Raw genomic sequence first — 17530 nt, forward strand, 5'->3', positions numbered from 1 at the left:
AAGTTTAGATTTCTCTTGTTTTGAAGCTGAGATTTCTCTTGTTTTGAAGTTTAGATTTCTCATGTTTTGAAGTTTAGATTGCTCTTGTTTTGAAGCTGTGATTTATCCTGTTTTGAAGTTTAGATTTCTCATGTTTTGAAGCTGAGATTTCTCTTGTTTTGAAGTTTAGATTCATCCTGTTTTGAAGTTTAGATTTCTCATGTTTTGAAGTTGAGATTTCCAATCAGGGGTTAGTTAATGCATTGATTTTGATGATGATATACATGAGCACGTAAACGCATCTTTGCTCGCCTTTCTTCCTTCTGGTACTTGAAACAATTAAGAGAGCTGAAAAGCAAGCATGCTTCGCTCATATTACGAACCTGAATTTGCCATTGTTTTTTCCTGGAATTTTAAGTTGGAACCTCCATTTATTCTTCCTGAATAAGCAAAACTATGACTTGTGTTTGGTATTGTATGTTTCTCTGGCCACGTGTATGACAAAAATACTTAAGTGACAACCTTTTAAAAAATGGATTTCTCCAAATCCTTTCCACTGACAAAGTAAAAAACGTGACAAAGTAAAGTGACAAAGTAAAAAAAAAAAAAAAGGATTCACCAAGCATCAAAATAACATGGCATTTTTATTTGATGAGATTGAAAAACTTTTGGTGAAAAAACCAAACCCATTTTTGAACATTGGGCCTACATTGCAAATATTTACATTGCAACCATATATTTGATTTTGTTTTGAAATCCCTGGCATCATATTTCCATCACCTCTTGAATATTTTGACACTTTGTATTGACACTAAGCATTCAGATTAATGTGCAAAACTTACATTTTTGTTATAATGCTCACTCTACATTTTGATGACATGAATGTTAACTTACTTTCAGTGAAAGGTGTTATTTCATCACCTGACCCCGAGTTATCTCGTCTCGTTTTGTGCACATGAGCATGCGACCCCAATAGGCAGCGGTCCACAAATGATCATTTGAAATGAGGATTATTTCACCGATTTTAACTTTCAAAGTTTTAAAGGTACATGTCCTTATGCCCGAGACAGCTATTTGTGATTATCTATGGTGTAAGCTTTTGTAATTGTTAATCTTTTTAATTGCTCTCTTCCATAACAAACTGTACAGCATGATGTGGGGATGGGAGATGGAAGGTACATGGAGCGTGAAGAAGCGGACGGAGCAACAGGACAAGATAATCCCAGAGAATCGCCCCCAACCAGTCGACCTTCCACTCCACGGGTTGATTCGGATTCTGGCGTGCACAAAGAAGAGCCTTCTGGACCACCAAAACTGGAAGCATGATTTGCACCCACGCTCAGCAGGACATGATCTATCGTCAAGATGATTGTTCACTTGATCTTGCTGCGTCAATAATATCCAGAATGAAACCGATCCGTTCGGGATTTTAAAAATACCACACATTCTCCACGTTCTTGGGTACAATGGAATGGTATGCAAAAAAAAAAAACGTGGTAGATGTGTTATTTAATTTAACTCATCTTGCAAGAGCCATGAGAAATGTGAAATATACCTGGAATGAAAGATGGCAGCAACTTAATATACCAGCAGAAACTAGTGGTGAGACAAGAAGTCTATTTCATGATGTCAGTCATTTTCGTCATGTAGCTTTCCTTTCCAGGAATATCTTTTAGATAGCTGCTTGATGTCATTTCCTGAAGAACCCACCTTCCCTCCTCCTCCCAACTCCCTTTCCCTGCAGTATTGTTCAATACTATGTGAATGCAGTTGTGTGATCCCAGTTTTTGACCCAACCCAGCACAGCTTTGTGAATCAGTCACAGGTCCTCCATTAACTTGTACTAGCTATGATGGTCTCATGCTTTTATTGTCCAATTCTACTACAGCTTACAGTCCACTCTCTAAGAGCGTTTCGCAGGTTTAGCCAAAAGGCTTTTCTCCCTCTGCAGTTCCTTTTCCCGCTGCTCTTCCTGCTTCAACTCGTCCTTTTGCTTCTGCTGCTGTAGCTTCATGGCACGTTTCTGCACATGAAAACAAAACAAGCATGTAGCATGATCAGACTATGGACTAAAAAGTCAGCCAAGAGTGACCTGCACAAAGACTCAATGTTAAAATGTTCTAACGCCAACAAGATGAAGTCTAACAGTCCAGTGCATGAGAAAAAAAAGTCTCTCCCTCCCCCCATGGTTTTTAAATGCATTTCATTGGTGTAAGATAGCCATACTGTTTCTATATAGGATGTCCAACTGATAATCAGACAAGATTGAAGGAGCATTCGATTGGTCATCGCAGGAAGGACACTTTGGGGCAAATTCATCAAACAAAGCTTTTGTACAAGAGGAAGTTCAATTGCAAATGCAAATGAGTCGGAGGATGCAATCAGCAATCATGTTTTTATTTATCCTAAATGAGGATCTATTTATATGATAAGAACACGTGGAGTTTCCTGTGGGCAACCCCAGCAGCCGTTCTACCTGTTCATCAAACCCAAAATACTGAGCGTATTAAGCAAAGCGTTCCGTTCGCTAAAAAATGACGTCATCCTACTACAAAAAAGTTTTCTTCAAATTGAGATTAAATACTGCAATCCCTCGTATATAAGACGCACTCCTCCCCTCGCCCCACCCCCTCAATCCCCATACCCCCACCCCTCAATCCCCACGCCCCCTACCCCCTTCCAGAAATGTCTGATCAGAATTTGGGGTGCGTATGATCCACGAGAACTAATGTGAAAGCTCTATTTCTCCAGATTTCTCTTAAGCTTGGGGATTAACACTTGCATTGCAGCACAACAGACTACTTGAGAATGACCTTAAGCTAAATTTTCGGGTTATCCAGTCATAGCAATTTATACGGTAAAACAGAAGCAGCAAATAGTGTCCTACTTTGGAAGCCATCAGAAAGGAGAGTTGGTCAGCCGAATCTGACGTTGATTAATATTGTCTGCAGCGACACTGGGCTGCATACGGACGAACTGAAATCCGCCGTGGCCGACAGCTGTTTGGGCAAATCTGACAAAGTGACTGTTCTTTTTCGCTCTGTTTTCTTTTGGTGCTTTGTTTGTGATTATCTGATCAACATTATGTATAAACAAGTAGTTATACAGTCATACAAACTGGTATCTTCTTGTGAATTTTATCTGAAAAGTGCCCTGTGTGTTAAACACGACGGCGGAGTATACTCGCGTGATTGTGGTATGTGCAGTACATGACATTCATCAGCAGGTGTCAAGGCCAATCCGGAATGGCAAAAGGTAATTTGTCCATTTCACAACCATTAATTTATTATTTTATCAATTGTTGCACTATTATTTTTTTTAGTTATTGTTTGTGAAACCCAGCATGATGACAAAATGTAAACAGTTTCCTCGACTGTGCAATGTAGAATAGCAATGTTAAACTGTGTGGAAGGGAAGAAGTTTTGACTGTAATGAGAACTGTATTTAAATCAGCTGACTTTAGTCTCTTCCACAATGCGTTGGTGCTGGAAATAAAGCCAAGTTGGTAAAGCTGAGCGATCTGAAACCTTTATTATTATTATTTATTTATTTTTACAGGATGTAAGGCTCATTTGTGGTGGAGCTGACACACACACACACACACACACACACACACACACACACACACACACACACACACACACACACACACACACACACACACACACACACACACACACACACACACACACACACACACACACACACACACACCACTGCTTGCCTCACCGCACTCAGCGTGACATTTCCTAAATAGGAATTTCCGCCATCCTAAGCATGGATGCCAACCTATGGGGAAGGTTTGTGCTCTGTACCTTTAAATGCTGATTGCCAAGCAAGGAAGCAGCATGTGCCATTTTAAGTCTTTGGTCTGACTCCACCGGCATTTGAACCCCCGACCTCCCAGATTCCCAGAGCGGTAAATTTGTACAACATGAACGTGCTGAGTATTTCACTCCACTTGAAAGTTAAGATCTGCAGCTTTCCATAGCTTTCACGCTTCCTTTCATTTGCAGGAAAATGCTTGGCATGCCCAGTCAGCCCTTGCAGTGCAAATGGACTGCAGTGGATAGACCTCACATTGACCCTCAAGGTAGCACAGGTTATTCATGCTGTCAAAGTTTTCAGCGCGGACCATATTTACTTTACCTTCAGGCGATTCGTTCTCTCATGCAGGGAAATCATTTCTCTCCGGATGTTCACAAGCTTCTGCTGGTACGCCTTTGCCTCGGTCAACTGAAAATACATACATCCACAATTATCACAAAGAGGGGAGGATACACTTCTTTTTTTCTTTTTTTTGTATGTACTGAATCGAGGCTCGTGAAAGAGCTAAAAACATGCGTAACATGACTGTTATGCACCAATTGTTCATGGCCGTGTACGGGAGAAAGGACGACACGTGTTGTGGTGGGAAAATAAGATGCAGGAAGGTTACGTGCCATTGTGGAGACGTTTCCAGCTGCTCGGAATTCCTGAAATTTTACATTCTCTTGCCCAAGTGTGTCCAGGAGCACCGACTGGTTCTGTCTGCAGAACAAAGCAAATGCTTAATTGAAACCTTCCACATTTGCTCGTTGTACGGGCTGACTGGGAAGGCATTGAGTATCTTTGTGGAAAGTTGTGGCCAGCCAAACATCTTTGCTCTTGGATAGAAAGCTAGCCACCTCTCATGCTTACAATGATGATATTTTAGCAGCAAAATCACTTTATTGGTCAATCCAAATATAATACTACATGTGCTTATAAAAATCATTAAATATGGCCAATAAAGTTTGGGTTTAGGTTCAGCATCCACATGTTATCAATTAAATAGCTTTAATGCAATGGTCATCAGTACCGGTGAAGATGATTCTCTGCATTAACGATTATTGTTACAAAAGCAATCAGATATACGCATTTCCAGTGGAAACAGGTCCCAGTTCATCAGCACGAACAGGCCTCACGTCAGCTCTCCTAGCGCCCTCTGCAGTCGCTTCAGGTTGGGAAGGTAGTGCCGGGTAAGACCCTCGGACAACTTCTGCAGACTCTCCTCGGCCACGACGAAACCGCCAGGATCTCCTTGAGCATCTCCAACCAACTCGCACTCTGGATGTTCAGCCGGCTCCATGGTTGGCAAGCGTGGTTTCTGTATAATCATATGGTGAGAAACAATCAGTAATCATGTATGGCCTCACGGACCGGCGTGAGCACGTGTCACGATGCTGTGACAGATCCCCCATTAGAATACCATATATTGTGTCCATTTGCTAATTAAATATTTATTTGGGCTTTCCATTCCAAATTGCCATTATTACTATTCCAACAAATTATGATTAATTCGCAAAAGTACCTGTCCCCAGTGATGGGAAAAGTTTAAGTTTAAATATCAATTTAAGTTTATCTATCAATTGTCACTCAAGCCTGGTGTTGGGCTAGCGGCTAGGGTGCCAGCTTAGGATCCTAGGATCCTAGGATCCTGGGTTCGAATCCCGGTCGAATCCCGGTCGATTGCTGAATTAACGCCAGGGGGGTTGACTCAGCCTGTCATCCTTCCGAGGTCGGCAAATTGAGTACCAGTTCACTGGTAATTCCCTGTTTGTCGTAAAAAGGCGACAAAAAGGGTTGGCGGCAGGAAGGGCATCCGGTCGTAAAACATTGCTTCAAAAAGGGGACCAAAAAACAACAGAAACTGTCCCCGAAACTGTTCACAACCACGGTCCCCGAAAAAGGCCAACCCCCGCTTGCGGGGAAAAATGGCCTCTAAAGGTGATTTTTTTTTTTTAATCAATTTAAATAATTTCATAGGTTTTAAAAAGGTTAATGGTGTCGTACTCTTGGTTTCACTCAGAGCCTCTCTTGAAAATCCTCTCTATCTCTTTGCTGATGACTCCACTCTCTGCCGCTCCATTCTTCATCCCTCAGATCGGCAGTCTGCAGCCTCCTCACTCTCTGCAGACCTGGGACAAAATCACAGACTGGTCAAACAAGTGGAACATGTCTTTCAATCCTGACAAATCTCACACTCTTACTACGTCTCTCCGAAAAGACCGACTGGACAACCCTCCCATCCACTTTCTGAATAATCCTCTCCAAGAAGTTCTGTCACTCAAGCTTTTGGGTCTCACTATCTGCCATGATCTTTCCTGGGAAAAGCACATTTCAAATCTGGCCTCCAAAGCCAGTCGCCGACTGGGCATCCTCCGTCGTGCGAAGTCCTTCCTTGGTACACCTGAGCTCCTCAGCACTTACAAGGCTTTCATCCGCAGCTCAATGGAATACTGTTCTCCCCTCTGGGCCGGTGCTCCTGCCTCACATCCAGCTCGGCTTCACGCTGTTGAAACCCAATTGTTTTTTGTTTTTTTGTATACAAGATCGAGGCTCGTGAAAGAGCTAACATTAATCACACAAAAAGTCAAACCGACACATAAAACACAAAATAAGGGGAGCGGTAGACAAGATGGGGAGAGGGGGAAGGACACAAACACAACATTTGAGAGCAGGGACATTGAGAGAAATGTGGGAGGGAGAGGGCTTGGGGGGAGGTGGGAGAGGTATAAAACATATGAACACTGCAAGGACTTCCAGGAAAGAAGTTGGAATTTCAAAAAAAAACGTGTATCTGGGGTGAATTAGCAGGGGTAGAAAAGATCAAGGTTTTGGATGGGGGAAGATAGAGAAGGTGGTATCCACCCCCCGCCTCCCCTTCCCACGCCTCCTCCCCCCAAGCCCTCTCCTTCCCACAGATCTCCCGATGTCCTTGCTCTCAAATGTTGTGTTTGTGTGCTTCCCCTTCTCTCCCCATCTTGTCTACTGCTCCCCTTATTATATACTTTGTGTGTCTGTTTGATTTTTATTGTGATAAATGTTAGCTCTTTCACGAGCCTCGATCCTGTATACAAAAAGAAAAGCCAAAGCGCTGACTATTTATGCCACCCACAGCAAAATGGTGGTGCAACATCAGGCGGCAGAGGTTGGATTTGTCTAAAAAGAGTGCAAAAGTGATTTTAAATAATTGTGTTACTCCATGAATATGTATTAAATCTACTTTAATCCAGATGTTCATGTTGATTTTAAAGATTAGTGGAAGGGACAATAAAGTGACCGAGCATATTCCATCAAGAAAGGTGAAATGAAAATGCACAATAACCAATCAGCAGCTTTTGACGTGCAGGAAGCAGCCGCGATAAATGGGAGACAGACACCACAGTTCACAATAAATAATAGATATTCAAAATATTTTATGTCGTCGTGTGAAAACTGTTAAAAGTTAAAGTTCAACTAATGATAGTAGATGGGACACATGGCTTAAGGGCCATTCGATGGACGGCACACACTGATGAATCACCCTACCTGTGATACACCGGTATGACAATTTATAGCTGGGTTGGGATTCAAACCCAGGCTAAATAGCAAAGAGACGAGTGCGTGTCCATCTGGGCCATCCTACCAGCTCCTTGAGAATATATGGACAGGGAAGTTTTCCTTTGCAATCAAATGGATCAAGAAAGAAGAAATTTAGAAAGAATGAATAAAAGAGGGCTGCATTTGAATAGAGATGAGCCACAACTACAAGTGAAGGAGTTATGTTTTCACAACTCTTCATTTATTTCAACACCAGTAAAAAGCCCATCGAAACGACAGGTTGGAACAGTTTATTTGATGGTGCAGCCACGTGAGCTCGACAAAGTTTGAAGCCTGGGCCTAGTGTCAGGTGTGCTCATATCTTCTTTATTTATTAGATCACACGGACGTAAATGAACACTTGTTTTACTCTGTATGCGTTTGTGTACATCAAGTGCAGTGAATTTCACCCCCGTGCACCTTGTATTTGTTATTTTAAAAAACACTTCTGTACACCACCCTTAAGGCTCGGTTTGAAAGCCACCATCTACATTTCCCAATATGAGACAAAATTACTCTTTTATGGAAAATGTTTTCCGAGTTTGTTTTATCCCCAAAAATAGACCGAAGTGAATACACATTAATGTTAAAAGATGTGCCTTTAAAATCTAGCCTTATGAAGGGGGACAAACATCTGAACAAACACACAAAACTGACATGTTTTATATATGGTAGATAATCGTTAGGGGGGAGTCAGGGTCACTCACACGGGGGGGGGAATGGAGCGGGTCACACACACACACGGGGGGGGGGGGGGGGGGGAGTGGGGGAAGTGGGTTACACCCACACGGGGGTGGGGGGGGAGTGGGTCACACACACACACACGAGGGGGGGGGGGAGTGGGTCACACACACACACACGGGGGGGGGGGGGAATGGGTCACACACACACACACACACACACACAATATATAGGAGTACACACACACACACACACACAATATATAGGAGGGACTCAAGTACAATATATAGGATAGCAGGTAGTATAGGATTCCGATTTCCGAGAGCAATAGTGTATTATAAGCGGTACAGAGTTGTGAGAGCTACGATTGTCAATTCATCGGAAAGATACTTTTCTCACGTTTATTCTCATCTTACCTTAAATCTGAAGTTGGACCACATTTCAGGCTCTAATCTGCAGTTTGCACTGGAAGACCTCGTCATTAATTTAATGGAATATGGTATGTAATGGAAGCCCTCGTAATTTGTCGGAACGACAGTATATCAGAATCATATACTGTAGAAACTCACCAAATTGCAAGGATCGTGGCAAAGTGTGCGGCAAAGCAGAATCAGCGCCAATGATGTGAAATCAGAACGAGGAAAGTCGGGGGTGTGGGGAGAATGTGAGGGGGCTGGGGGTGGGGAGTGGAATATAAAAGCGAAGAGTAAAACTTAAAAACCCAAAATGAAATAAACAGGCTGACATAATCGCTGAAGAAGAAGAATAAAGAGCAAGAAGAAGAACTCAATAATTCCGGTATATATATACAGTATATATATATATATATATATATGCTTTTCGTTAAAAGCATCTTTAGCCCAATATTTGAAATTAAGTATCAACCTTTGTTTATAATCACACGAGAAATCGAATAAATAGACCAGTCTGGAAAGCAAACGAACGAACCACATGCATAGTGCTTATACGCCGCACATGTGCTTCTTGGTGACGCCGACTTGCGCGTTTCGAGTGCTGCTTTGTAAGTGTTCGTTCATTGGGGTTAACAATATCCCGTGAATGAGGTCATAAATGCCATTTCAGTCTTAACAGTAAGCGTTAGTAATCCTTTCAAAATTGCCACCACTTTGTGTAAGAAGTGTGGAACGGTAGAAGATTATATGTATGAAACTGAGAGTGTATCAGGGGATGTAGCTCAGTGGTAGAGCGCATGCTTTGCATGTATGAGGCCCCGGGTTCAATCCCCGGCATCTCCACAGTTTCTTTTACCTCAGACACGATGAAGGGTTGGAGTCGTTTGACCGACACTGATATTGTGACAATGTCGAAGAAAACCCACTGACGATGTTTTGGTACGTTCAAATACTGATCTACAGATTTGGCATTTAATATGGAATATTTTTTTTGTGGGGGTGAACTTACTTTTCAAGATGTCTTAGAGCCAAAAGTTCATTGGAATTATGTTGAAATTATTCTAGATTTTGTTAATGTGACCTTTAAAAGAAACAAAAACCACACTTGACATTTCGAAACAAATAAATTGATCCTTGAAAGTGATGTAAACTGATATTGAACTCAATTCATGGACAGTACTGTGTTAAACTTCTGTGCGTTTTCCAGAAGTAGCTCTTTATTTTGCACATTAGCCAAAATTTTTTTTAACAAAAACAAAAGTTAAATTACGACTGGGATTACGGACAGTAAAATTACAGTTCAGTACTTCGTGTAACCCCCACCAGCATTCAGGAGAGCACGTACACGTTGAGGCATGCTGTTCATGAGATTTGCCAAGGTTTGGACAGGAATCGCTTGCCATGCAGTGACAATAGCCTGCTGCAATTCACGCACAGAGGTCGGCTGCTGGTCCAAGTGGTCGATTTGACGCGTTAATTTTGCCCACAAGTTCTCTATCGGATTCATTTCTGGGGACATGGCAGGCCACTCCATATGCTCTACACCACGGTCAGCAAGAAAGTGTTATATCATGCGAGCACGATGAGGCCGTGCATTGTCATCATGGAAGACAAAGTTTCCTCGAAAGGCTGCACGAGCAAATGGAAGCAATGTTTCTTCCAGAATGGCCCTGTGCTTGAACTGGTTCAGGTTTCCATTCAGAACAACCAGGTCAGTTTTGCCCCCTGCATGAAAAGCAGCCCAAACGGTCACCCCACCACCTCCAGCTTGGACTCTTGGCACTATACAATCTTTGTTGTAGGCTTCATGCACTTGTCTGCGCACGCGGACGCGGCCATCTTGACGATAGACCAGAAATCTAGACTCGTCACTGAAGATCACGTGATTCCAGTGTCCTGGCTGCCATTGACGGTGCTCTCTGGCCCACTGCAATCGGCGCTGGCGGTGTTGTCTGGTCAGGTGTGGCTTTCTCAGGGGACGCCTGGCACGATAGCCTGCTTGAACCAGTCGTTGGTTGACTAGCCTTCTGGATACAGGCACATTTGTCAGTTGCTGCCACTCAGCCCTAAGCCGATTAGCTGACTTGGTACGGCCATTGCGGACCAGCCGGTGCAGCTGGCGATCATCCCTCCTTGTGGTTCTGCGGGGATGTCCTGGCCTCGGTATTGGAGTAGGGACACCCCTCTGAGCATTTCGTTTCAGGATCTTTGACACCTGACCTTTAGTGATGCCATACTGCCGAGCAATAGCACGCTGTTTCATGCCGTAATTTCGTAAAGCCACCACTCCATGACAAACAGCATTGCCGAGTTGACAGACCATCTCCAGAGGAAGCGGCAATAACTTTTGGAGACGTGCAGCAGTTGTTTTCCACTAATACAGAACGCAACAACCCTTGTATACCCGACTGTGAAGCCAATCATCAAATGCACCTGTCCGTACATTTTACCACGCCACCTGTGATATAATCCTGTTGTTGACTTTTTGCTGCGACAGACAATCAGTGACATGGTTCTTTTAACAAATAAATCACCAAAGTGTAAAAGAAACTCACTAGATTGATATACTGAGTTAAGGAAGTAAACCCAAGTCAAGAAAAAAAAAAAATTCCATATTAAATGCCAAGTCTGTATATTATGCTAAATGTATAGCGGATTGGTCCCTGGGATGAGGCTACCCGACGCCATCTTGAAGCTCCCATAAAACCCTGCAATGTGCATGCGCACATATTCGAACGTTGCGTTCGCATTCATTGATCTGTAAAATGCCAGTTGATGAACTGCGAAAACAGATGTGGATGTGGAAAGACATTCCATGTGTAAGTCCGTATTTTTGTTTTATTTATTTTAAAAATAGAGTGGAATGTATTTTTTTTAAATATCGAATCCTAACCGTTAAACCAACACCTGGCTGCGTTACCAGGCAATCCTTGAGCGTTGAGGACACATCTAGAGGATTCTTAATCATTACTGATCATTATGTTTGTTCTTATGTCTTTCAGACCGTGTTCATTGTTGAAGTTGCAATAAACCGCCAACTGGATTAACAAAGAGAACTGGTCTTATTTATGAACACGGTGCAAGTTGACCAAAGCCACGATGCCTGCTGTGGGATGCCCAATCGCCGGATGTGACTACACCACTGAAGACCTCGATCCTGCTATCGTGGCCGCACTCATCTGATAGACTACGGATTTTTATGTTAAGAAAATAGGCCTTTTATGTTTTGAAGAGCGGGAATTTTTTTTTTTTATGTGAAAAAATCCCGAAATATTTTTTCCCCCCGTTTTATTCATTTTTTATTATTACCAAGTTTTTCAGAAATCAGTCAAAAAAAGAACAAAAAATGGTAAGCTTTTTCCTGCACAACATTAAGCACTCTGGGCTAGTAAACAGGTAAAAAATGACGTTCAGGTACCTTTATTGCAACCGCATTGTTTGATAAGTAGAGGACTAGAAGAAATTGACAAGACCCTTTTAGGAACGGTTAAAGTAGGTGTTTGAAATCATTATCTTGGTAATGTTCTCCTTGGTGAGGCGGTGTCGGCGGTCGGTGAGGACGTTTCTGTAGACGGAGAAGGACCTTTCCACGTCGACGCTGACGATGGGGCAGTACCTCAAGAGGGGGATGTCGGCAAGCTTGACTCCAGCCGGCAACACCAACCTCAGATCCGTGCTGATCTCCATCCAGGATCAAAGCCACTGTCCTCAGCACACCAATGTCGGGATTGCGCTGCAGCACCGCCTTGAACTTGGTGAGCAGGATCTCCTTACGGCAGCCTCGGATCTTTTCGAGCTCCTCCTTGGCCTGATCAAGGAGCTGGAAGGCCTTGGCCAGCTCCATGCCGGCCTCCTCCAGCTGCTTAAGGATCTTCGGGATGAACGACACGTGGGCATTTAAGAAGACCAAACTGAGCTTGATGTCCGCCTTTCCGAACAGGTCCTTGGCACTCCGGATTGCCATCGCGCCGTCATCGTTCAGCTGGTCCACAATGTCCTTGATGGCCTCGAAGTGCTTGGCGTAAAACACCGCGGCGTCGATCCACATCCCCCACCGAGTCAGAATGGGCTCCGGGGGGAGAGAAAGATTGGGCTGCTGCTCCTTCCAAAAGACAACACGCGACGGGGCTTTGATGAACACCTTCTTCGTCGTGGCAATCAGGTCGTTGACGTCCTTGAACATTTCTCGGACTGTCTCGCAGACACGGTGGAGCGCGTGGGCAACGCAAGTCACATGCAGCAAGTCCGGGAAGAGTTCCTTCAGGGCATGGCCGGCCTTGATCATATAGGCCGCGGCGTCGCTGACGAGGACCTTGAGGCACTCCGGCTTGAAATCAGGCCAAAGATAGCGCAACGTGTCATTGACTGCACGCACGATCTCCCCGGAGTTGGTCTTCTCCAGAAACATGCACTGGACGAGGTGGGGACGAAAGCACCCCTCCTTGGACAAGCGTCCCGCGATTATGTTGGCCACATATCGACCTGCCGAATCGGTCGTCTCGTCGACGGACAGCCAGATGGGTTGCTGTCCGAGGTCGGCACGGATCCCCGCCAAGGCCTCGTCGTAGCACTTGTCGAGGTAGTGCTTTCGAATCCAGCTTTCATCGGGGATCTGGAGAGTGATGTGCTTCTCCAGGAACGACCGGAAGGCAGGGTTTTCCAATTTCGACCATGGGATGCCAGCGGCCAGCATGGCCTGGCACAGCTCCTGAGCCACGACGTCGCACTTGTGCCTCTTTCCGCCACCAAAGTCGTCCATGGTGGCTTGCGTGACCGTCCTCTTCTTCTTCAAGGCCAAGTTGCTCTTGTGGCGGTCTCCTCGGACATGTTGGGCCAGCTCAGACTTCTGCTTCGCCCGGAAAGTCTTTTCACAAGCTCGACAGAAAGCCGTGTCACTCGACACGTACTTGAAGGTGGCCCCATCGCCGCCAGCGTTGAATTCCTTCAGCCACTTGTCACGAAGAGCAGCACTCATCTTGATAGGAGACTTGTTCACACTTTGTGTACACTCTCTCACTGCTGTACACGCTGGGGACGCAACGCACGCAAGTGGACGCAACGTTTTGTTTTTGAGATCGATCGCAGTTAAAAATTTTGATCGCAGTTACAAATTTCGATTGCAGTTTAAAATTTTGAAAAATTCCCTAATTTTTTTTAGCGTTGCCAGACATTTTCGACCAAAAAGGGCATTTTATTTTATTTTTCCCGAAAAAGGGCGAAATTCTTTTTTTCTCCGAAAATAGCAAAATAATTTTTTTGCGCGCAAAAAAGCCGTTTTATGTGAAAAAATATTTTTTATTTTTTCACATAAAAATCCGATGTGCACGTCATCACTGCCCACAGTGCCATACACGCCCCTGGACATGCCGCCAAGGTTGAAAAAGTCAAAAGGCCCACAATTGTCGCCGCTGGCTCCAGTGAAGAGTGGGCTTACTTCGAAACACGATGGTCTGAATACGTCGATGCCGCGATAAAGTAGTGCAGTTACTAGAGTGCTGTGACAAACCAAGAGACTCTTGCCTCTTGTTGTCGGCGACTGTGTTCACATCCAGAATCAGACCGGGCCACACCCCCTCAAATGGGACAAAACCAGCATCATCATGGAGGTTCGCCAGTTTGACCAATATGTGGTAAGAGTTGACGGTTCAGGAAGGGTTACTCTGCGCAATAGGAAATTCCTGCGAAAGTACATTCCTGTGCTAACACCCCGACCAAGATTGACGACAGATGGTGATATTGGAGTGCAGAGACCAATGGTTTGGCAGAACATCCCACACCCATGCATTGTGCACACCATAACCCCGGCCAGTCACAAGGAGGCTTGTGGCCCATCCATTACTCGTCCAATGCCACCGCAACATCCCACCATCAACTCTGACACCACTCCACCGCAACCACCTGCTACGTTTCCTGTTGAATCACCCAGGGTCAACCGGAGCCTTCCCGGCCGCCATAAGCTCTTTGATGATGCTACATCCCCATCTATGGCTAAGTCATCGCAGGTAACTCGGCATATGAGTGCAGCGCCTCCAATGTCACCTCCTCAAGTCAGTGATCCCAAACCCAATACGGTTACCACACGCCCTGCGCTTGACAAACCAGCTGCTGCACCCAGACGGTCCGGCCGAAGCACGAGCAAGCCTGCCTGGCACTCTGACTATGACATGTGATTCTGGCATTGACCATTACTGACACTAGGGCATGCCCGTACTATATCTATATCTAAAATTATATCCCCCCCTCTATTTACATGAAATGGTTTGGTCCATGAAATGTTTTGGTTCATTCGCAACGCCAAAGCGAACGGCGAACGCTTTACATGAAATGGTTTGGTTCATGAAATGTTTTGGTCCATTCGCAACGCCAAAGCGAACGGCGAACGGCTTGCGAGTACAGTGACAATCCCCCCGGGGTTTTAATTAGTTTTAAAACATCGTTTAACGCCAACATAGCGCCAACATAGTTTGCCGACGGGAAATAAATGAATACGCTCTCAAATGTGCCATCCGAGGCAGAGTGTGTTCGCCACGTTCGGCACACGCGATAGCTCGCTGCTCTCTGATTGGTTGAATCGTTTTTTGGACATAGCTCGGTAAGTAATTGTCCGATTAATATGAAACCTTGAAAAGGCACATCCTCGGGTCCCCAGCAATATACCTGGCAAGTTTAAAGTATATCGGACCCGTGGTTGTCGAGAAACAGCGGTCACAGACAAACAAACGTACAAACAAACAAACGTACAAACAAACAAACGTACAAACAAACAAACACACAGAGATTACTGGAATTATAGATAGATTGTCATGTGTTTGGTTTCTGCTTCACCAGTTCTTCAATTGGCTTCAAAGTTAGTTACATATATTCTTCATATTCTCAGTCTTTGTCATGCCAAAAGACACACACACCTGTTATACACTTATATTTCCCATGCCAAAGACTTGGGGGGAGATAGAGGATTCTTAATCATTACTGATCATTATGTTCATTCTTATGCCTTTCAGACCGTGTTCATTGTTGAAGTTGCAATAAACCGCCAACTGGATTAACAAAGAGAACTGGTCTTATTTAACATCCATGACATTTCTTGTCATCGGTCTTTAAGTTGTGAACACCATATTTAATGTACATGCTGTGTATCTTTTTTTATTCCTTTCAGCTTTCCAAAATGGAAAGAGACAAGTGGAACAATCAAACATTAAATGTGTCCTTTGCTCAGACAATTACGAAAAATCTTTCTTTGACAGAACACGTCGGATCACAGCACATGTTATGATCACACCACACCATATTTGACTTTCCAGCACATGTACTTTTAATTAATAAAATGTGTGTTATGATGGGCTCGTCATAAATTTATTTTTGCTGATACACTGTTTTATTGTTCAACAAGATTTTCTCATTCAAAAGGAATTTACATCCTTTTATCCATAAAATATTTTTTTACGGCATAGCCAAATGTCAATTCAGTCTAGAACAGCGTTTGTGTGTTCATATGTCCCCACAAACCTCCACCAATCAGAGTTGCGTATGTGGTCACATGACATGGGACAGCGTTTCGTAACCATCACAGTTGCATATTTTGCTGAAAGGAAATATAACAAGTACAGGTACATTCAAAGTACACCGCCCCCATGACAAATAAATAAATATCCTCCAGTGCGGCATTGCCGCCGTGCAGCACATAGAGACTGTATTGGGAGGGAGAGGTGTACAATAATTGATTGATTAATTGCATAATTAAAAGCAATAAATAAAATGATCATAAAAAATATTTTCTTAATCAATTGGCTAATAGCATACTGAAACCACCAGTGCTTCATCCGAAGCTATAACTTTTTGAAAATTAATTAAATAAGGCATTAATCGAAAACTTTAATTAATTAATCAATCAATCAATAATTAATTGATTAATCAATAAATCAAAAATATCCTTTTAAGCCACATCACTTGGTCACTGTCATATCCAAATATCAGCTTCCTTGCTCAAAAGGTGCCTGAGATATTGCCCAGATGAGAAAGAAAATAAATAAATGATTAGTAATGAAAATAAATAAATAATAATCATAAAGTAATTAAAGAATTAATCAATTGCCAAAAACAATACCTAAACCACCACCGTATCATCCGAATCTGCAACTTAATTTTTTTCAATTAAGTCATTAATCGAATAATTAAATAATTAATCGATTAATTGATTAATCGATAAATCAAAAATTGCCTTTACAGTCAAATCACTTGATCATTGTCGTGTCCAAATATCAGCTTCCTAACTCAAAAGGTGCCAGAGATAATGCCCAGATGAGAAAATAAATATATAAGTACTTAATTAATCGATAATAATTAAATAACTAATCAATTAATAATGAATCAAAAACAAAAAACACAGTTTTTGTCAAAGTACTTACTCACTATTGTGCTGAAATTTGAGCTTCCTAGCTCAAAGAATGGCTGAGATATCGTCCAGACAAACAAACAAACAAACAAGAAAACAAACAAACAAATGAAAAATCGGTCAGAGACCGAGGACTTGCCGGAATGTACTTTTTTATTGGCCATTTTGGATCATTAAAAGTAAATAATGACCTCTGCCAAAGTTCAAACGATGTGGGTTGAATCTCTACATGAGAAAATTCCACATAGCTATTTGGGTGGTGTATAAGCTAACAGATCGCTGTCTCCATCGATCTTGCCAAGGCCGTAACACCTATCGGCTCAAAATCCTTTTAACTGTTGACTTGGTAGTTTTTACAATGAAGGAAACACGTATCGGGAGTACATAGCGATTGTGAATGAGACAGCTCTGAGGCGTCTTTAGCTTCACATCGCAGTGACGGCGAGCACCAACATGGGGGCTGTAAGATGAAAATCTGGCTTCAAGCCCCCTCACCACCCAAAGCCTTCAACCAGACATATTAACATGCCCCTCCCCCTTCATTCCCGTTCTTCAAAGCAAAGCGGCAAAAATTGTTGTATCACCAAAATTGTTGTATCACCATATATATTACTAGCAACAGTACCCACCCTCAGGGCGGGGCTTCAATTGGGAGGCGAAAATGATTGGGTGACCATCCTTT

General features: G+C 43.3%; 2 protein-coding genes and 1 non-coding gene across 8 annotated transcripts in view; 2 read left to right on the forward strand and 1 right to left on the reverse strand.

The window, feature by feature from the left end:
* Positions 1-3494, forward strand: part of LOC137418488 (signal peptide peptidase-like 2B) — a 48780-nt gene extending 45286 nt beyond the window's left edge. For all 4 annotated transcript variants that reach the window (XM_068104563.2, XM_078773046.1, XM_078773047.1 and 1 more), the window contains one exon: positions 1129-3494. In XM_068104563.2, the coding sequence (XP_067960664.1) occupies positions 1129-1305 (177 nt within the window). In that variant the 3' untranslated portion in view covers positions 1306-3494. The remainder of the gene's footprint in view (positions 1-1128) is intronic.
* BLOC1S6 (biogenesis of lysosomal organelles complex 1 subunit 6) lies at positions 605-8876 on the reverse strand. 3 transcript variants are annotated; one of them, XM_068104564.2, is made up of 6 exons: positions 8613-8876; positions 5794-5918; positions 4926-5107; positions 4422-4509; positions 4129-4215; positions 605-2002 (listed from the first exon to the last, which is right to left on the reverse strand). In XM_068104564.2, the coding sequence occupies exons 3-6, from the start codon at positions 5087-5089 to the stop codon at positions 1883-1885; spliced, it is 459 nt and encodes a 152-aa protein (XP_067960665.1). In that variant the 5' UTR covers positions 5090-5107; positions 5794-5918; positions 8613-8876; the 3' UTR covers positions 605-1882. The 3 variants fall into 3 exon arrangements, with proteins under 3 accessions (XP_067960665.1, XP_067960666.1, XP_078629174.1); XM_068104565.2 differs by lacking the exon at positions 5794-5918 and having other exon boundaries at positions 8613-8845; XM_078773048.1 differs by lacking the exon at positions 5794-5918 and having other exon boundaries at positions 8460-8819.
* Positions 8877-9227: 351 nt separating this feature from the next.
* On the forward strand, positions 9228-9299 carry TRNAA-UGC (transfer RNA alanine (anticodon UGC)). The gene has a single exon. It is a non-coding gene; the product is annotated as a tRNA-Ala (tRNA).
* The last annotated feature ends 8231 nt before the right edge of the window (positions 9300-17530 follow it).

Source organism: Myxine glutinosa, chromosome 2 (assembly GCF_964187855.1).
Source record: "Myxine glutinosa chromosome 2, kmMyxGlut1.1, whole genome shotgun sequence".
Lineage (NCBI taxonomy): Eukaryota > Metazoa > Chordata > Myxini > Myxiniformes > Myxinidae > Myxine > Myxine glutinosa.